This window comes from Microtus ochrogaster, unplaced genomic scaffold (assembly GCF_000317375.1).
Source record: "Microtus ochrogaster isolate Prairie Vole_2 unplaced genomic scaffold, MicOch1.0 UNK27, whole genome shotgun sequence".
In the NCBI taxonomy this organism is placed as follows: domain Eukaryota; kingdom Metazoa; phylum Chordata; class Mammalia; order Rodentia; family Cricetidae; genus Microtus; species Microtus ochrogaster.
The window spans coordinates 3,910,473-3,931,103 of record NW_004949125.1 but is presented as its reverse complement, the minus strand read 5'-3'; the positions used below and the strand labels follow the sequence as shown (position 1 = coordinate 3,931,103).

At 52.3% G+C, this 20,631-nt stretch overlaps 1 protein-coding gene across 3 annotated transcripts in view; it reads left to right on the top strand.

Annotated features, from left to right (window-relative positions):
* Positions 1-20,631, top strand: part of Tecpr1 (tectonin beta-propeller repeat containing 1) — a 29,683-nt gene that overhangs the window by 977 nt on the left and 8,075 nt on the right. Inside the window, exons 2-17 of one of the 3 annotated variants that reach the window (XM_026789725.1) lie at positions 34-169; positions 2,993-3,229; positions 3,349-3,531; positions 3,741-3,863; positions 4,363-4,488; positions 6,401-6,575; positions 6,665-6,765; positions 8,362-8,463; positions 10,533-10,678; positions 12,545-13,050; positions 13,982-14,127; positions 15,091-15,246; positions 15,930-16,079; positions 16,163-16,320; positions 17,625-17,752; positions 18,817-18,919. In XM_026789725.1, coding sequence (XP_026645526.1) covers positions 3,005-3,229; positions 3,349-3,531; positions 3,741-3,863; positions 4,363-4,488; positions 6,401-6,575; positions 6,665-6,765; positions 8,362-8,463; positions 10,533-10,678; positions 12,545-13,050; positions 13,982-14,127; positions 15,091-15,246; positions 15,930-16,079; positions 16,163-16,320; positions 17,625-17,752; positions 18,817-18,919 — 2,528 coding nt within the window. In that variant the 5' untranslated portion in view covers positions 34-169; positions 2,993-3,004. The remainder of the gene's footprint in view (positions 1-33; positions 170-2,992; positions 3,230-3,348; positions 3,532-3,740; positions 3,864-4,362; positions 4,489-6,400; positions 6,576-6,664; positions 6,766-8,361; positions 8,464-10,532; positions 10,679-12,544; positions 13,051-13,981; positions 14,128-15,090; positions 15,247-15,929; positions 16,080-16,162; positions 16,321-17,624; positions 17,753-18,816; positions 18,920-20,631) is intronic. The other 2 variants (XM_005368043.2, XM_026789726.1) reach the window with 2 other exon arrangements.

Here is a 20,631-nt window from a genome sequence, read left to right as displayed (position 1 = left end):
GCTCTTTTGTCTGTGCGGATGCACACGTGGAAGTGGAGGCCAGAGGTCAACCTGCACCACCTACCTTGCTGTTTTATAGACAGGGTTTCTCACTAGCCTGGGGCAGCCGATTCAGCCAGGCTGATGGCCAGGGAACCCCAGGGATCCATCTCTCCAGCTCTGGGATTATAGACAAGTGTTATTATGCCTCACTTAAAATCTTATTTTACATTTATTTAGTGTGTGTGTGTGTGTGTGTGTGTGTGCGTGCACGCTTGCCATGTCTCACCTGTGGAAACCGGAAGACAACTTGCAGGTGTGGATTCTCCCCTTTCACCTTGTGAGTCCCAGGGTTCAAACTTAGGTTGTTCAGTTTGACAGAAAGTAACTTTACCCAATCCGCCATCTGGCTGACCGCGCCTCCCTACCCCCAGGACACACTTTTTAAAAAAAAACAAAAAAAAAAACCAGGAGTTGAACTCAGGTCTTCCTCCTTACAAGGCACTTGGCCAACAAAGCCATCTTCCCAGCCCTCATTGGTTTTTTTTGTTTTTTTTTGTTTTTTTTGTTTTTTTTTGTTTTTTTTGAGACTTGGGGCTCACTATGTAGGCCAGGCTAGCCTTCCAGGTGCTGAGAATATGGCAATGTGCCACCACACCAGGCCTTTTTTTTTTTTTTTTTTTTTGGTCTCTGAAGGGATCTGGGAGGTGAGTCCTTTTAACCAAGTTACAGCTGCTTTCAGAGGTTTGTGGTGAAGTAGAGGTTGCTTCCAGGGGAGATGTTCCCTCTCTCCATCCCTTCCCTTCTGCGAAAACAATGATGGTATCTTAGGATCCCAGGATCACAAGACCTCCACACACCCACGTCAAGAGTCCTGTGACCTAGTGACCCAAGCCAGGTTGCATGGTGATCTCACAGGAAGTGGCATGTGACAAGTTGGGGGAGCATCCTGTGGAGGCAGACAGGAGTTGTGGTTGGCCATGAATGTTTACCCGGTGTGGCCTTTAGCTCCGCTATGACTGGTGCCTGAGTTTCCACTCTGAAGGGAGTTCATGAGTACAGCCCCCACTCCATCCTGGTTCTGTAGCCAAGTGTTCTTCCATTAGCTGCCCAGAAGGCTCAATTATGTCTGGGAGAAAATTAGTGCTTAGTCATTTCTCTGAAGGAAAAGGTTTCAAATACAGCTTTACCTTTTGAGCTCAACCTTCAGGCTCGGCTTGCCTTAATTGGTTGTTTATACATTGAATTGGAGGAGGGGCATTGAGACAGAATCCTGCTATGTAGAGTCCAGGCTGGCCTGGAAGTCCTTATCCAATTTCTACTGCTTGTGTGCTGAGCTGCAGGAATGCACTATCTCGGCGGGCTTGAATTTTATTTTCTATTTATTTATTTATTTATTTATTTTGTTTTTTCTAGACAGGGTTTCTCTGTGTAGATTTGGAGTCTGCCTTGGAACTCTCTCTGTAAACCAGGCTGACCTCAAACTCACTGAGATCCACTTGCCTCTGCCTCCCTAGTGCTGGAATTAAAGACATGCACCACCATTGCCCGACCCGACTTACTTTCTTTTTTTTCTGTTTTTTTTTTTTTTTTGAGATAGGGTTTCTCTGTAACTTTGGTGCGTATCCTGGAACTAGCTATGGTAGACGAGGCTGTCCTCAAACTCACAGAGATCTGCTGCCTCTGCCTCTCAAGTGCTGGAATTAAAGGCATGTGCACCAACACCTGGCTTTACTTTCTTTTTTTAAAAAAATTACTTTTAAAGTTTACTTGTTAATATTTTGTGTGTGTGTGTGTGCATATACTTATAGCCAGAGGGTAACTTTGTATAGTTGTTCTCTACTTCTGCCTCTATGTGGGTTCAGGAAGTTAAACCCACATTCCAGTCTTGTGTGGCAAATGGCCCTTACCTGCTGAACCATGTTGCCCACCTCTGGCTTGACTTTTCTCCTCAAGAGACTGAAACCTGTGGAGACAGCAAACAGCAGTAATCCCAGCACTAGGGAGGCTGAGGTAGAAAGACTGTGGGTGCAGGCCAGGCTGGACTATGTAGTGAGACCTTGACTCAAACGTATCAACAAAAACTCAGATGAGCGATTAACGGTTGTATATCAGGTGCCGTCAGTGGCAGTCGCAGAGGTCACGCGGGTACCGAACAGTGTGTACCGTAAGTTCTCTGTCTGTGTTACCTCATTTAGTTCTTAGGAAGTAGGTCCCCCTCCTCAAGTCTCTCTCTGCTTCAGGTCATGGGTGTTCCTCAGAACTTGCCCCTGCCTGCCTCTGGCTTCCTGTTCCGTATCCCTGCTGCTTCCTTTGCAACCTGTATCCTCCTTTGTCTGTGAGGCTCACTGGGTTCCAAAAGAGCCGATCTTGCCCGAGGCAGATGCTCCTATTTTCAGATTTGTTCCACCTCCAGTCCTCAGCACACTGGCAGTTCCTTCTGGAGCGCCCCCGTGCCTGTGGCGGAGTAGAGCAGCCTGGCACAGCCTGGAGGTCCCTAAATAACCTTACCTACTTTCCCAGTACTCTCTCGACAGGGTCTCGGGTAGCCTAGGCGCACCTTCAGCTTTTCGCTTTCCGAGTGTTGCCACCGCATGTAGTCTGTAGGATGCTGGGGATAAACCCCGCTCTTCGTGTGTGCTAGGTCGTACTACATAAACAGGGTGTGGCGGGGCTCACCTGTAACCTCAGTACTTGGGAAGTACTGAGGAGGGTCACAAGTCAAGATCATCCTTGCTGCAGAGAAAATCTGAGATCAACCCTGGGGCACATGAGGCCCTGTCTTAAATTTAAAGAGGCAGAGCATCCTATAATGAGAAAGAAGAGGCGAAGAGAGAAGTTTATACTGGGAGACACGCTTTGCTTATGGTTGCTATGGGGACTGCTTGCTTGTCTCTTGGGACCTCATCTTGCCATGCATAGCACGATACAGCCACCACACAAGGTTCTCGTGATGTCCCTGGTCCAGGAGTCAGAACACTGATACCATTTCTCTTGTCCCTGTCTTCCCCACAGCGCTGCAACCATGCCCGCCTCTGTGCTATGGGCGGTGGACCTCTTTGGGAGAGTGTACACCTTGTCCACGGCTGGCCAGTACTGGGAGCTTTGCAAGGATGTCCAGATGGAGTTCAAGCGGGTCAGTGCAGCCACCCAGTGCTGCTGGGGCATTGCCTGTGACAACCAGGTCTACTTGTACGTGTGTTCCAGTGATGTACCCATCCGCCACCGCGAGGAGGCCTATGAGAATCAGGTAGTTCTGTGTGTGTGTGTGTGTGTGTGTGTGTGTGTGTGTGTGTGTGTGTGGTTGCTGAGGTGGTCCACCCCCATCTGGCTCGTTCCTAATACCGTCTCTGTGTCTCCTGGCCTCAGCGTTGGAACCCCATGGGAGGCTTCTGTGAGAAGCTCCTGCCGAGTGACCGCTGGTCATGGAGTGACGTGAGTGGGCTCCAGCATCGGCCGCTGGATGGGGTAGAACTGCCCTCCCCACACTGGGAATGGGAATCAGACTGGTACGTGGATGAGAACTTTGGAGGGGAGCCCACCGAGAAAGGGGTAGGTGAACTCAGAACCCTCCGTGGATGCCTCTCGGGCTCAGCTTGTCCCCCAGTGCCACCCTCCCTGTTGGTGTCCAACCTCTGCTGGCTATGGGATTGGACACCCTGTCCCCCTCCTTCCCTCCCTTTGTCCCTTCACCTTCCCATTCCTCAGAATCAACCCCCTCTCCCACCAAGCCAGCTAAGGCTCCAACCTTGGTATTTCAGGGGTGGACATACGCTATGGACTTCCCTGCCACCTACACTAAAGACAAGAAATGGAATTCATGCGTGCGGAGGCGAAAATGGATCCGGTATAGGAGATACAAATCCCGGGACACCTGGGCCAAGGTCTTTCTGCCTCAATGGGGCATGGGGGTGGAGCATAGGGTCCCTGATAGGAGGGTTACAAGGATTGGCATCTTCATTCATCCCCCCACCAGGGCAGAAGGGGACACCATACCCACCCTGGGTCCTGGCTTTTGATTTGTTCACTACCACAGAGCCTTGTAACCCTACAAGCCCTCTCATTTGGGAGACGGCCACATAGGGGCCAAAGTCAGCACAGAACTTGTCCTTTCTTAGGCTTCCCCTCCCTGACCAGGGCTCTCATGTTGTCCCCAATGACCCAGCTCAAAAGCAGTGGCTCAGGTCTGGCATCTGATGAAGGGGACAGAATAGAGGGTACCCATGGCCAGCTCCACAGGCTTGTGGCTGGCTGCCTTCTTCATGGAGTCAGGCAGCATGGACCACACTGAGGATTGAAAGACTGGGGGAGAGGCAGGAGAGAGAGGGACACAGTACAGGTCACCAGGTGATGACAGCCATTGTTTCTCACCCTTCGTTTCAGATCCCCTCCAAGGATGACCCCAAGGAACTCCCCGACCCCTTCAATGACCTGTCTGTGGGCGGGTGGGAGATCACAGAGGAACCTGTGGGCCGCCTGTCCGTGTGGGCCGTGTCCCTGCAGGGAAAGGTAAGTCACTACCACTGTGTCCAAGATCTGACATGGCAAAGGAGGCTGGCTGCAGGCTGGACTGGTGCCGGGGTTTCCCAAGCTGGGGGAAGAGAGCTCATTGCCTCCTGTCCTTGGAACTGGGACTTCCTGCACAGGCAGAGAGTTTCCAGACTCCACAATACCCTGGAAGCCTTGGGACCTGTCCCTCGTCCTAGCCCACTTCAGGCTCAGATGTAATCAATTCTGTCTCTTTGAACGGATTCTGGGCTCCCTGCCAGCTCCTTCCTCCAGTCTCCAGGAGGGTTGTGGATGTGTGGGTGGGTGGGTGGGTGGCTGATGTGTGCATAGATTGATGTTGTGTAGCTCGATGGATGAGGGTGGGTATATGGATGGAGGGGTGATGGATGGATGGATGGATGGTAAGTAGACGTGAATAGATGACAGAAAACTCGTGGGTGGGTGGAGAGATGACAGGTGGATGGATAGGCTAGTGGCAGGACAAATGGATGGGAAGTGAGTAGGGGGATGAGGAGTGGGTCGAGTGTTGATTGGCTGGATATGGGTGGTTGCATCGTGGTGTGTGGGCTGGGGTAGATTGATGGTGGGTGGATGGATGGGTGGATGGATGGATGAATGGATGGGTGGGTAGATAGATGGATAGATAGATGGATGGATGCATAGATGGTAGATGTGCAGATTGGTAGGTGATGGATAGATGCAAATTTAGAGAGAATTCTTTTCTCAGAGAGTTTCTGAAAAACGCCAAGCCTAGATGGCAGCAGGAGCACAGATGGTCCCAAGCATAGGGGTCTGATGCCTTCCTCATAGTTTTAGGTCTTATTTTATGATTCTTCAGTGACTCCTGCATTAACCAGATTAACCACAAGTCTCCACTGACTTTGGAACAGTCAAAGCGGATTATTTTTAGCAGGCTTAACTTTGGCTGGGGTCATGCTCTCTCAGGTTTAGGGGAAGCACAGTCATTTCCTCTGAGCCCTTCTGGAGGGTGGTGGAGAATGGGTGAGAGCCCTAGCTCAGGTCTTCCCACCCGGATGCAAAGAGAAGGTAGAGTAGGGGCCACACACCTGTGTCTGTGTTCCCGAGTGTTAGCTGTGAGCCGGTATCACTCAGTACCACTCCTGTGCTCCGGAAGAGGTGGCCCCAGGACCCTGAGCTCCTGTAGGGAGAGGCTTGTTCCCTGAAGCTGCCTACTTGGTAGCAAAAGAGAGGCTTCCCAGGGCTGGTCCTGCAAAGCCCATCCTAAGGGTAGATTGGCAAGAGCAGAGCAGTCAGGGCCCCGAGTCCAAAGATGGCTCTGTGGACCCATCCTTCCCTCACCTCCTTTACCTGAGCTGAATCAACAGTGTAGTTATGTGCGGTCAACCCCAGCTATACGTCCTATTCTGTAGGCCCTGTGCATACATGATCATGCACAAACAATAACACGCATGCACACACACACACAACTACTTTTGAGATTCCCTCTCTCCGGAGTCGGGGTAACTATTATCAAGAAAGAAACGGACAGCAATCCTTGGCATAGATATGGAGAAAGAGGAATTACATTGTTTTGGTTGAAGAGGAAAAGAAGTGGACATTTTAGACATTGGGTTTCTCCAAGCTTAATCCACCAAGACCCTGCCTTTGCTTGTGACGGGTGTCCTGGGAGCTCATAGCCACTAGGGGGCACAGGTGTCATGGACTGCCTGGGAGCTGGGCGCCCTGTGCTGACACTGGAATCTGCATATAGACGATCTCACAGCAGAGACTAGGTCTGCCTCTCTAGACCCGCCACAGCCCAGGCTGTGCACTTTCTCACCAAGGTGTGTATGTGAAGGGAGGGTGTGAGTGTGTCAGAGACCCCATGTGCGGCCTGTGCAGGTAGGCGGGTTTAGCCATTCAGATACCATATTTTCTTCTCCTCTCCCAGGTGTGGTACCGAGAGGGTGTCAGCCACCCCAACCCAGAAGGCTCCTCCTGGTCTCTTGTGGACACCCCAGGGGAGGTGGTCCAGATCAGCTGTGGGCCCCACGACCTTATATGGGCCACCCTCTGGGAAGGGCAGGCCTTGGTCAGAGAAGGAATCTGCAGGAACAACCCAAAAGGTAGTCAGTCCCATCACAGGAAGTGGGGCGGTTCCTGTCCAGAATCCTGGCTGACGGGGGCTGCCTGGGGTCTCTTTGGAAACTGGCAGGAAGTTCCTGGTCCATAGTGGAGCCTCCTGGGTCTGAAAACGGTATTATGCACGTCTCCGCGGGAGTCAGTGTGGTCTGGGCCATCACGAAGGACCGCAAAGTAAGAGCTGGGGGCTGGAACTGGGGTACGTAATGGTGCCATTTAATACCAAGGCTTTCTGTTCCTGTGAGGTCGTCTAAACCCATTGTATAAATCCTGTGGGTTTGCCTTTTCCCTTTGAGATGGTATACTAAACTTAGTATGTAGCAGGGGCTGGCCTTAAGCTCCCACCCCTCCTGCTCAGATTATAGATACGTACCATCATACCTGACTGTCGCAGTGCTGGGGACCAAACTCTAGGCTTCAAGCATACCAAGCAACTCCTCTACCATCCGAGCCATACCCCCAGCCCCTGCTGTGAGCTTTTCCCGCTGTTGAAATCATCACCACCCATCTCCAGGGTATTTGATGCTGGCCTATGGCACCCTCACACACAGCCCTGAACTAAAATGCTGAACAACCATGTTTATTGTTCCATAGGTCAACTATTTCAGATAACTAGATGCCAATAGCCAAACAATTAACCTCAACCAATTAAATGTCTTTCTCTTCTCCTTTGTCACATTGTCAGAGGCAGGCCCAGTCAAATTAGCTAATTGTATATGCTTTTGTGAAATCTATCTGTCCATCTATCATCTCTGCCTATTGTGGTGCTGGGAAGGAAGCTAGGGCCTTGTACATTGTGGGTTCATTTTAACTATATGTAGGGGCCACTCCTGTCACCCCAGGACCCTAAAAGGATTTTCTGGAATGAGCCGGTAAGGTGACTCAGTGGATAAAGACGCCTGCTACCAGGCCCATCGACCTGAGCTCAGTTCCCAGGGTGCACACGGTAGAAGGAGAGACCCAGCCCCCACGGTTGTCTTCTGATCTCCACATGCAAGCTACAATACATGTCCCTCTCTGTCCCCATCCAAGTAAATAAGTAAAAATACAATGAAAAGCTCCCCTCAGATTCTGAGGTGGCTCAGTTGGTAAAAACTTGCTTTGCTATCATGAGGACCCAAGTTCCAGCCCTAGAACCAATGTTAAAGTGCTGGGTGTGCCGGTGTGTGCTAGTGTGTGCCTGCGATCCCGGTGCTGGCTGTGCTAGTGTGTGTCTGCGATCCTGGTGCTGGGGGTGCTGGGTGCACCTGTAATCCTATGCTGGGCGTGCAGTGTGTGCCTGCAATCCCAGTGCTGGGCGTGCTAGTGTGTGCCTGCGATCACAGTGCTGGGCGTGCTAGTGTGTGCTAGTGTGTGCTAGTGTGTGCCTGCGATCACAGTGCTGGTGTATGCAGTGTGTGCCTGCAATCACAGTGCTGGGCGTGCTGGTGTGTGCTGGTGTGTGCTTGCGATCCTAGTGCTAGTGTGTGCTGGTGTGTGCCTGTGATCCCAGTGCTGGTGTGTGCTAATGTGTGCCTGTGATCCTATGCTGGGAGGTGGGAACAGATGGATCCCCAGAGCTTACAGACCAGCCAGTTAAACTTACTTGGCAAGGTCTAGACTGGTGAGAGACCCTGTCTCAAAAAAGCAAGGTGGATGGTACCTGTGGAATGACAGATAAGGTTGTTCTCTGCCCTGCACACATGCCTGCATGCTCGAGAACACACACATAGACACGGACTTCTGTCTCCAAAGGTCTCCAGGGGTACGTGCATCTTTCTAATTTTGCAGGTGTGGTTCCGGAGGGGCGTCAACTCTCACAATCCCTGTGGCACCAGCTGGATCGAGATGGTTGGAGAGATGACAATGGTGAACGTGGGGTTGAATGACCAGGTGGGTGTGCACATGGCTCTTGGGACTCCTAGCACAGCCTGTCTACCTGTCACCCTACTGTCCTTCTTCCCCAGCCAGGGTTCCAGAGGGCACAGTGAGGAGTCTGAGGGTTCTCTGGGGCCTGGGGGACTGGTATGCTATAGACCTGGCTTCTCTCTCTGGCTCAGGGTCACTTCACTTAGGACCCTGCAGGGCAGTCTGCTAGTGAGGAAGAGTGGGGTGTGCACCCTAGATATAAGAAGGTAGCATTAAGGAGGAGGACAGTACTGAATGAGAACATTGGGTTTCCCCTCTTTGACTCTGTGATGCCATGTTCTTCTCATGGATGTCAGTATGACAATGCTTCCTTCCTCCCAAAAAAATGAATTTGGGGCTGGAGAGATGGTTTAGTGGTTAGTTAAGATCACTGGCTGCTCTTCTGCTGGACCTGGGTTTGATTCCCAGCACTGTGTGGCTCACGACTGTCTATCTCCAGTTCTGGGGGTCCAACTACCTCTTGTGACCTCTGCAGTCACTAGACACATATGTGGTACACAGACATACATTCAGACAAAATAGACACATAAAATAAAATAATGGGTGCTGGAGAGATGGCTCAGTGGTTAAGAGCACTGACTGCTCTTCCAGAGATCCTGAGTTCAATTCCCAGCAACCACATGCTGGCTCACTACCATCTGTAATGAGATCTGGCTCCCTCTTCTGACCTGCAGGCACACATGCAGACAGAACAGTGTATACATAATTAATAAATAAATCTTTAAAAAACAATAAAAACAAAAACCAAACAATAAAATAATGTTTTGATTTTGTTTTTGAAGACAGGGTTTCTCTGTGTAACCCTGGCTGTCCTAAAACTCACTCTGTAGACCAGGCTGGCTTCTTAATTCAGAGATTCTCCTGCCTCTGCTTCCCAAGTGCTGGGTTTAAGGGTGTGCACTACCACCATCCAGACAAAAAATAATTTTTAAAAAGATAGTGAGGGGTTGGAGAAGTGGCTCAGTGGTTAAGAGTGCTTACTTAGTACTCTTCCAGAGGACCCTGGTTCAGTTCCCATCGTCCACATTGGGCAGCTCACAGCTGTCTGTAACTCCAGTTCCTGGGGATCCACCACATTCTTCTGGCCTCTGCAGGCACGTGCACTCCTGTGGTGCACAGAAACCCATTCAGGGACACACATACTTATACATAAATAATTCTTTACTACATCCCTAGTACCACATAAATCTAGGTGTTGTGTATACCTGCAATCCCAGCAGGAGGGAGGTAGAGGTAGGAGGATCAAAAGTTCAAGGTCATCCTTGGTGACCTAGCAAGTTCCAGTCCGGCCTGGGCTAGGTGAGGTCCTGTCTCAATAAAACGAGAGACTGGAGAGATGACTGAGCAGCCCAAGTTCTGTTCCCTGCCCATTTGGGGGCAGCTCTCAACCACCTGTAACCAAGGGATCCAGTGCCTTCTTCTGGCCCCCATGGACCCCTACATTCATATGCATATACCTTCACATATACACACAAAAGTACACACATACCTACACATATACACACAAAAGTACACACATACCTATACACACATACATACAAAATACATACCTACACATATACATACAAAATACACACATACCTTCACATATGCACACAAAATACACATAATTAAAATTGGCTTAACCAAGACAAAGCACCGAGTGGACTCTGCCCCAGCTCAGCATCTGTCACCTCTCTGTCTACTCTGGACCTTGTCATCCCATAGCCCCAGACTGAAGTTTTAGGGACCCAGAGCCAGGCTTCTGACTCTCCTGGATTTGCTGCAACCCCTCCCTTCCCCCAGCCCTGCCAGTCTTTCCTGTCTGGATTTCTGGATTTCTGCATCTCCTGGATATCTTCAGTCATTTACCAACCCCCACCCTAGCCCTGACTAACACTCACGCATGCCCCCCATGTCACCATAGGGGACTCCTGCCTGCCTTTGCATACCTGTCCTGCAGCCCTGCTGAGCCCTCCTGGACCCTGGCAGAAGGGATAAGAGGTCTAGGTGTGTGCCCAGCTGCCTCTCAGCAGCACCCCTATCTGTTGTAGGTCTGGGGGATCAGCTGTGAGGACCGAGCTGTATACTTCCGACAGGGCGTCACCCCCAGTGAGCTCAGCGGGAAGACGTGGAAGGCCATCATTGTGGGCCGAGAAAGTGACCGGTCACATTCTGGCAGCTCATCCAGTCTCCTCAGGTGACACAGGGCAGCCACGCGCAGAGGAGTTGGGTGGGACAGGCTGTCTGTGTCCCCATGGGGTACAAGGCCAATGACCTGCAAGAGAATCAGTCTTTACCAGAGGATTGTGAGTTCTAGACCAGCCTGAGCTGCATAGTAAGACTTTCTTCCAACCAAAACAAAAAGAGAAAAGAAAAAGTTCTGTAGCTAGTGTCCTAATCGTATCTCCATTGCTGTGATAAAACACGTTTACCAGAAGTAGTTTCGTGGAGGAAAGGGTTTATTTCATCTTACAGGCCATGGTTCATCATTGAGGGAGTCAAGACAGGAACTCGAAGGCAGACCTGTTTGCTGGGCCACATATTGAACATTACCTCTGAGTAAAGAAGTTACAGCCAAGCGATGAGTTACAGCCCGAACCGTGCAGGAACGCTGCTTGCCAGCTGGCCTATACACACATGCCTATATAATAGCCCAGGACCACTTGCCTGGGGAGTGGTGATGCCCTGCTCACAGCCCAATATATCTAGGCAATTCTTCAGCTGCGTCACCTCCCAAATGACTTCTCAGGCTTCTCAGGTTGACAGGTAGAGCGAACCAAGACAGTAGGTGATGGGAACAGTTGCACAAATTTTTGTCAGTGTAGCCCAGAGATGGTAGAACACACAAGTAATCCCAGCAGAGACTGGAGGCAGGAGGGTCACATTTAAGGTCATCCTTGGGTACTAGTAACTATGAGAAGCTAACACCCTGTTTCAAATCAGCGACTAGAAGAAAGGGCAGCTTTAGCTGGGCGCGGTAGCACGGGCCTTGTAATCCCAACACTGAGAGGTAACTTAGTTAGGTCATCTTAAAATACAAAAGTACAGCGAGGCGGTGGTAGGGCATGCCTTTAGTCCCAGCACTCAGGAGGTGGCCTGGTCTACAGAGCAAGTTCCAGGACAGCCAGGGCTACACAGAGAAACGCTGTCTCAAAAAAAAAAACAAAAAAAAACACCAAAATAAATTAATTAATAGAAAGGGCTGGAGGTGTAGCTCTTTGGCAGACCACTTTCCTAGCCCTGGATTTAACCCTCACTTCTACAATAATAATAATAACAATAATACCATGAACAAAAGCAGCAGAAGAAAAAAAACCCTCAGATGTATTTTACCCTAATCAAAAAGATGTTGCTCAGCTGGAGCAGTGCTTGTCTGTCCTGCGCAAAGGCTATGCTCAACACCACGTGATTGGATGGGTGTGGTGATACACACCAGTAATCCAAGCATTTGGAAGGTGGAGGCAGGAGAATCAGGAGTTTAAGGTCATCCATGATTACATAATGAGTTTGAGACCAACCCCAGGATACATGAGACCCTGTCTCCCAAACAAAACAAAGCAACAAGGTACTCCGGTTAGTGTAGTGGTATATCCCTGTGATCCTAGCATTTGGGATTGCTATAAATTCAAGGGAGCCTGGGCTACAGAGTGAGTTCCAGGCAACATGGAATATAGCCTTTCTGTGTACCGGAGGATGACCTTGAACTCCTGATCCTCCTACCTCTACCTCCCCCAAACTGGGATGGCAGCCGTGCACCCAGTTTTATGGGGTGCTGCTGAAGACCAAACGCGGGGCTTCGCCCATTCCAGCCAAACACTTTGCCAGCTGGTCTACATCCCAGCCCATCTAGAAACAGCAGTAAATACACACACACGTCTCGGCCCTTTGATCTGGGATGGGATGGGGTCTTCAGCCCCTGGGAAGCACCGTCCACTGTGCTGTACAGGGCGGTAGACAAGAACTCAGTGGGCTTGTGACTTGACTCAATTCACCCAGGTAAATTAGTTGTGGTGGTGAAACACGTCTTCCACCAGCAAGTGAGTGTGTCCTGTTTCATCCCCAGTGCTGGCTGCTTCTTCGGGGATGAGGTGAGGGGCAGTGGTACAGAGTCTGCACCCAGCGATACCGATGCCTCCTCGGAAGTTGAGAGACAGGGCCCCGAACAACCTTTCCCCAAAGAATCTTTGGACGATTCCAGAAACCTTAAAGGGAGTTTGTCCAAGGGCCCCGAGGCCAGCAGGAACCCTGAGCAGAACATGGAGAACGCCTGCCCGGCTGAAAGCGAAGGGAAGGCCCCTGAGGCTTCTAGTGCTGATGAATGCCATGGTCCAGCCTCCACACCAGCCGAGCTGCCCTGGACCAACATTGACCTCAAGGAGCCCAAGAGGGTATCTAACCAGCCAGCTGCAGGCTTTCCTGAGACGACGGGCCTCTCCTCCCTGGGGCCCTTCCCACTGGGCATGGAGGAGCCCTATGGAGCAGATGACCATCCCCTGTGGGCCTGGGTGTCTGGAGGTGGATGCGCAGTGGAGGCAGGCTCTGTGCTCAAATGGTTCACTGTCCAGTCAGGTAAGGGGGCTCATGGGACTGGTGAGCGTCCCTGCGGGTGTCTGTGGGTGCCTGGGGTATGGGTTAACCTGAGAACTGCAGTGGGCTCACAACCTGCCTGGAGCCTCTGTTTTCAACCTTAACCAAGGCATCGGGCCAGTCTTTGGCCTTCCGAGGCTCCAAGGAAGAAGGCTCACACAACAGTTTGTAAGTTGGAACTTTTTAACAAGAACTGGTAGATTGGAGCCGGGGAGATATCTTAGTGCAGGCATGGAGGACCTGAGTTCGGATACCTAGAGCCCATATAAGAGTGGGGGTGGCAGTGTATCCCTGTAACCACAGTGCTGGGGCCTCACTGGCCAGGAAGCTAAAATAGTGAGAGATCCACTCTCAAAAAACAAAAACAAACAAAAAACCAAAAAAACCAAAAAACAAAAAACGGTAAGGAAGAGAAATTATTGAAAAAAGAGAGAAGATACTCTACCATCAGCACACACACAAAAAGAAGGCAGGAAAGAAAAATGCATTTTTAAAGGCTGATTTAGGGATTGTGGTAGTTCCCTTTCTCACTGCTGGGCAAAACACCCACCAACCAGGGAGGGCTTAGGAGGGATGGTTTATTTTGGCTCATGGTTCAGGGATACAGCCCATCATGGTGGAGGGGGTCACATTGCTTCCACAGTCAAGAAACAGGGATGGATGCTGTTTCTCCTTCTTATTCAGGCTGGGGCCCCAGCTCATGGGATGGTGTCACCCCACACTCGAGGTGGGTCCGCCCATCACAGTTACCCTGGCTAGAAATGCCTTCACTGGGTCTGGGCCCCGTCAAGATGGACCATCACAGGCACGGGGGTGCAGGGAGCCACATTAGCCTCCCTTCCAGCTGAAGGCAGGGTGGCACCCGGCCTGAGGCTCTGGATGGCACCTGGCCTGAGGTTCTGGCCTCTTGCAGGCCAGTCCCCCTCAGTGCAGATGCTGTCCCTGTCCATCACACCCGCCCAGACCGCTGCCTGGAGGAAGCAGATCTTCCAGCAGCTCACGGAGAGGACCAAGAGGGAGCTGGAGAGCTTCAGACACTACGAGCAGGCTGTGGAGCAGGTAGGCCAGCTGGCCCTGTCGCACTCTTTCTGTGCGTTTAGAGACGGGGTCTCCCTGTGCCCCCACGCTAGCCCAGAACACATCCTTTAGCCCAGGTTCATGTCCCATTGGTCATCCTAGTGCTGGGGTCACGGACACTCGCTCCCACACCTGCCCCTGCTCCTTTAGTGATTGTGTCTTGGCTGTATGCCAGCCCCGATGTGGGTGTTAAGAGTGGACACTTGTGCCACATGCCCAGCGGTGCTTCCAGACCCCCAGGATAAGGAATCCAGTTGGTGGTTCATTCACCTATCCTAAAGGACCTGTCTTGGGGTCCCACCACCTTCAGGACACCCTGTGGGTTCTGGGAAGCCAGCATCCCCAGAAGGCGATGGACAGGGAGGAGACAGGCAAACTGTGTCAATTTGCCTGTCCCCCTCCAGGAACCTAAACTCCCAATGGGGTATTTTGATGAATTGGTCAGGATGGAGTTGTAGACAGTCACTGCCATCCCCAGGGTCACCCTTCTTGGCATACCCCATGCCCTCAGAAGCAGAGACCCAATCTCGGATGCCATAGTCAGGCCAGGGAAAGAGAAATTAAATAGAACACAAGAAGTCTTGGCTAAGGCTGTCCCAGAAGCTTGGGGTCTATGCACCCAGGCAGCCCGAGACTTTGATCGCCAGCATTGACTCCCTTTCAGACTTTGGCCAGATATGAGCTCTTCCTTGAGCCTCAGTTTCCCTATCCAGATGGTAGGCTAAGGATGTGTCCACTCTGGGAGACTGATGAGACAGCTGTGTATCTGGCGCCGCCTAGTGTCCAATTGCGGTACTGACATTAATGGATGAGAAGCTGGGAGGGTGGACTCAGGGCATGGGAAAATGGGGAGACCCAGGGCTAGAATAGCAGCTAGCTAGCTCTAGGGCTTTTAGACAGAGATATCCATGACCTCTCCCCTGCTCCCGGTTGTCCGTGCCACAGTCGGTGTGGGTGAAGACCGGGTCCCTGCAGTGGTGGTGTGACTGGAAGCCCCACAAATGGGTGGACGTCCGTGTGGCCCTGGAGCAGTTCACAGGGCACGACGGGGCTCGAGACAGCATTCTCTTCATCTATTACATGGTCCACGAGGAAAAGAAGGTACGGGGTGGGAAGCCCTTGTCAGGGGAGGAGGGCCGTCAAGGGCCAGTTTTCCATAGGGGGCACGTGGAGTAGGCCCTTGAGGCGTTTACTGCAGAACCTGCCCTCACTGGCAAAGCCCGGTGTGGGCACATGTGGCCTCACCAAACCAGCACCCCTCCGACAACAGCCGATGTTTTTTTTAAATCCAAACACCACTGTATATTTTCCTAGTCCTTTGTGTTTTGAAACAGAGCCTCACTAAGTTAACTAACTAGGCTGGCTTGAACTCACCAGGTAGCCCAGGATGGCCTTGAACTCACCATCCTTCAACGTTACCCTTCCTGGTGCTGGGGTCACATGATAGACTTATGCTTGGTCAGACTTGGCCTCTGAGTTGAGACCGGAGGTTGAGGAGAGGAATCCTAGCTTCACGTGTACCACGCAGCCAACTTAGAGCATGTTTTAGGAGGGTGGGTGGGAAATGGGCTCTCACGCACCCCCATGCCTGGTCTGTGCAGTGCTGGGGATTGAGCTTGGTGCGTGCTAGCCCTCTCTGCACTGAGCCACAGCCTCAGCCCAAACGCGTTTGTTCATCAAGCATGGCTTTAGCACTAGCAAAGGGGTCATGGGGCCCAAGAACGAGGTCTAGAGGAGGGTCCCTGCCTAGGGTGACAGCCTCACCGTGCACCCCCACCCAACAGTACCTGCACGTGTTCCTGAACGAGGTGACCGTGCTGGTCCCCGTGCTCAATGAAGCCAAGCACTCGTTCGCCCTCTACACTCCCGAGAGGACGCGGCAGAGGTGGCCGGTGCGCCTGGCTGCCGCCACAGAGCAAGACATGAACGACTGGGTGAGTGGTGGGGTCCCGTAGGTGAGGAGAAAGCTCCCAGGCCTCAGCGTGCCCGGCAGTGACCAGCTGTGTCTCCACGCCAGCTCGCCCTGCTCAGCCTGTCCTGCTGCGAGAGCCGGAAGGTCCACGGACGCCCGTCCCCACAGGCCATCTGGTCTGTCACCTGCAAGGGTGACATCTTTGTGAGTGAACCCAGCCCAGACCTGGAAGCCCGTGAGCACCTGCTACCCTGCGACCAGATGTGAGTGGGCTGTGCCCTGAATGGACCCGGTGTCTGGCCTCTCACACCCCCACCCAGCCCTGAGGCCGCAGATCCTGTGTTTCTAGAAAGGGCTCCCCTAGCAGGATCCGAACCAACCTAGTACAGCTCCTTATTCACCAGCCAGAATAGTGGTTAGCTGTTTCCCTGGGCCCTGAGACCCGCTGGGCCTGTTCAAGGCTGGGCTTGGAGCTCAGTGGTAGCCTGGGGTACTTGGAGTGTGGTGAATGGGATCTGGTCCCACCCAACGGGCTTCCGAGGCAGAGAAACCACATCTCCCTCACCAGACCTGAACCTGGTGGCTCAGTCCCTTTCCAGTCTGCTGAGACCCTGTTGTGTGGATGCCCTGGAGCTAGAGAGGACAGGGAGGAGCTTGGAGTGTCTAAGGGTGGAAGTCTTGGGGGTGGGGCAGAGAGAGACTCTTGGGAGAGTGAGGATGGGCTCCCATTGCCTTTAGATATACAAGACCCCAGAGCAGGGGCTTCTCTGTTGGGGGTCTTTAAAGCCTTGGAGGGGGTAGGACACCGAGTATTTCAGTTGTCAGAGTACTTGCCTCGAATGTAGGAACCTCAGGTTCAACCCTCAGTACCCCATACACTTAGTACAGCCGCACATGCCTTTAGCCCCAGCACTTAGAGGTAGAGCAGGAGGATCAAAAGTCCAGGGTTATACTTGGCTGCATAGTGAGTCTGCAGCCGGCCTGGGATCCGTGAGACGTGATGCAGAGGTTCTGAAGGGACAGGTAGGAGCAGGACTCTGGGGAGGAAGAGGATGGGTGAGGACTGCCGGGAAAGCCCCGACTCCCTTCTCAGTGACCACAGCCCCGCCCCGGAATCCTAGACCAAATGTCCCATGGGTAGCCTTCCTGCTTTGGAGGCGGCTGTCCCCAGGTAGCCTCCCTAGGATGGCTTGGAAGCCAGCTGGCCACACTGTTCCTTGCACAGAGGATTAAATGGCACGTTCCCTGCTCTTTGCCATGACATTTAAGCCTGGCTGCACCTAGCACACTGTGACCAACCCCAACTCCACTTCCCAGCTCCGAGAAGGGAGCGTTGTGAATTAGATTACTGAGCCCTGTCCCATGGCCAGTGTGGCTCAGGGGTGAGGGGGACAAGCTCTTAGGGACACCCTGTCTCTCTTATGCCGCTCCGTGCCCTCTCTAGAATTGATTAACCCGAACAGCCAAGTGGTTGTCTTGTAATGCACAAAGGCCTCAGACCTGTAGTATTTGGCCAAGCGAGAGCAGCTGGGCAATTGGGCTAAGTGGCTTTTTATCCCCCTTCCAGGTTCTGGCGGCAGATGGGAGGCCACCTGCGGATTATAGAGGCCAACAGCCGAGGTGTGGTTTGGGGCATTGGCTATGACCACACCGCGTGGGTCTACACAGGCGGCTATGGCGGAGGTTGCTTCCAAGGTGAGGGTAACCCAGACCTCCTGAGGCTGGCAAGATCAGCTCCCCAAACCCCTTGACCATAACCTCCCCTAATCCCATCTGGCTACCCTTCCCAGTGCCCAGAGCTGCTGTCCCAGCTGGCCGACATGTGACCTTCACCGCTGCCAGCCTCCACAGCGGGCAGTCCCAGGCCAATCTATGACACTTGAGAACCCAGAGAGTAGGCCTGGCCTCTGAGATGCCCTCTGGGACTCCACCAGCAGAGCAGATGAAATTGAAGGTTCTAGAACAGCAGCTGTCAAGGTCCTCTAGTATGCTCAGCACCTCATTTCATAGGTGAACTCACAGAGTACTTTGGGGTAGCCCCAGAACCCATGCTCCCCGATTGTGCCAAATTTCAGAGTCCTTCAGGAAAGTGAGTCGTCCCCACCAATGGAGTCTCCAAGTTGAGGGTGGGAAGTTGAGACAAAAGAGAATTCTGAGGCGTTTTCTATGCCACAGCCCCGACAGACACCCCATGGTGGAGAAGCAGCTGACCCTGGAGAACTGTGGTTCACCAAGACCACAGGAACCTCCAACCTCACAGGCCAAAGAACGTCCCTGAGCTTGAGGCAGGGATGACTCTGGTCTCTGCTCTGTCTTTGAGGTCATCCGGAATCACAGAGGTCATATATGTGGGCCAAGGTAGCTTTGCTAGTAAGGTGAGCCAGGCAGGAACCTGCTTGGACAATACAGGAAGACAATAGGGCAACGGGGTCTCTAAGAATGGAGGGGCTGGCTGTGTTGTGGCCCTGCCATGGGGAACCGAGGCTGGCAGATCTCTGCGTTGAGGCCGGTGTGGGACATACAACGAGGCCCTGTCGCAGATCTCTCCCATGGAATCTATGCGGTCCCAGAGGAATTGGGAACACACAGGAGATAGAAACCCAAGCGAAGCTGGTCTCTGTGAGATCAAATAACCCAGCTCAGCCTCCCTGGCTCTGATCTGTCCTCCCGACCGGATTCAGACAGAAAGGCCAAGTTCCTGGCTGCAGCCTCAGGGCTACTGTGGCCTGGGCTCCAGTAGCCTCTTCTGTCTTCTGCAGGCCTGGCCAGCAGCACCAGCAACATTTACCCGCAGTCAGACGTGAAGAGTGTCTATATCTATGAGAACCAGCGTTGGAACCCTGTCACAGGCTATACCAGCAGGTGAGTGGCGGGGGAGCTGGGGGAAGGTGCTGTCTGGCCCAGGCCACAGCCCTGACAATAGCTGAGTAGCAAAGTTCGGCATAGCCTGGAGCTGTGGTCAAGGCCTCCAGCCTGGAAGTCACTCAATGGTGTGTCTTTTTTAGGTGTGTGAGTGAGTGTGCGCATGTGTGTGCGCATGTGTTCATGCAGAGCGTGCAGATGTTTGTGTGGGCACATGTATATGTGGAAGCCACCAAGCTCAGGTGTCATCTGCACCTCGCAGTGCTGGGATTTCAAGTACAGACCACCGTACCCAGGGTGTTTTGTTTTGTTTTTGTTTTGTTTTTGTTTTTCGAGACAGGGTTTCTCTGTGGCTTTGGAACCTGTCCTGGAACTAGCTCTGTAGACCAGGCTGGTCTTGAACTCACAGAGATCCGCCTGCCTCTGCCTCCCGAGTGCTGGGATTAAAGGCGTGCGCCACCACCGCCCGGCCCCCAGGGTATTTTTTTTCTCTCTCTCTCAGATTTATTTTACTTTTAAATGTGTGTGCACGCGTGTGCACGTGCATGTGCAAACACGCACAAGTTTGTGCACATGAGCAGGTGTCCATGGAGGCCAGAAGAGTGCTGAACCCCTGGAGCAGGACTTGCAGGCTGTTGAGACCTCCTAATGTGGGTGCTGGGAACTAAACTCAGGGCCTCAGCCAGAGCAATAGAACTCGTAATCCCTGAGCCGTTTCAGCCCCTGCCCAACTTTGTATATGGGTTCTGTGGGTTGAAATTGAGTCCTCAGGCTTGCAAGGAAGTCTTTTACCAACTGTTTCCATAGACTCTTCCTTTCTTCTCAAACCCTGTCTCTATAGAAAGATGGCTCCGGGGGTGGGGGGTGGGGTGCATCTTGCCAAAGGCCTGAGTTTGTTCGCTACATGAACGGCTACTAACGTGGCCTCCTATAACTCCAGCTCCAGGGGATCTGACGCTCTCTTCTGGCCTTTGGAGGCACCTACACCTACACAACCACACGGCACAGTCACACACAGACACACACAAACACATACATAACTTTTTCTTGGTTTTTCAAGACAGGGTTTCTCTGTGTAGCCCTGGCTGTCCTGGAACTCACTCTGCAGACCAAGCTGGCTTAGAACTCACAGAGCTTCATCTGCCTCTGCCTCCCGAGTGCTGGGGTTAAAAGCGTGTGCCACCATACCTGGCTGGGAATACATTTTTTTACATTTTTACCTTAAACCTTTGGAACTGGGTCCAGTGAGTGACTCCTGCCTTGTAGTCCAGAACTCAGGAAGCTGAGGCAGAAGGATCTCGTAAGTTCAGGACAGCTTTGGCCACCTCGTGTGGTCCAGGACTATAAAGTGAGAGACCATCTCACGACACAACCCAACCAAACCCTTTTGGGAAATCCTAGCAGTGGGTGGTCACAGCTACCCAGATCACCACAGCTACCCAGATCACCACAGCTACCCGGATCACCACAGCTACCCAGATCACCACAGCTACCCAGATCACCACAGCTACCCAGATCACCACAGCTACCCAGATCACCACAGCTACCCAGATCACTCAGTTTGGTGACTGCCACACCAAAGCCGGCACAGGAAGCTTGTGAATGAAGGGACACCAGTAGGTCTCTATAAAGCTGATAAGTGGACACTGAAATTTAAAGTCCCAGGGAACTGGAATTACAAATGTGTGCCTCAGCCCAGCTTTTTTTTTTTT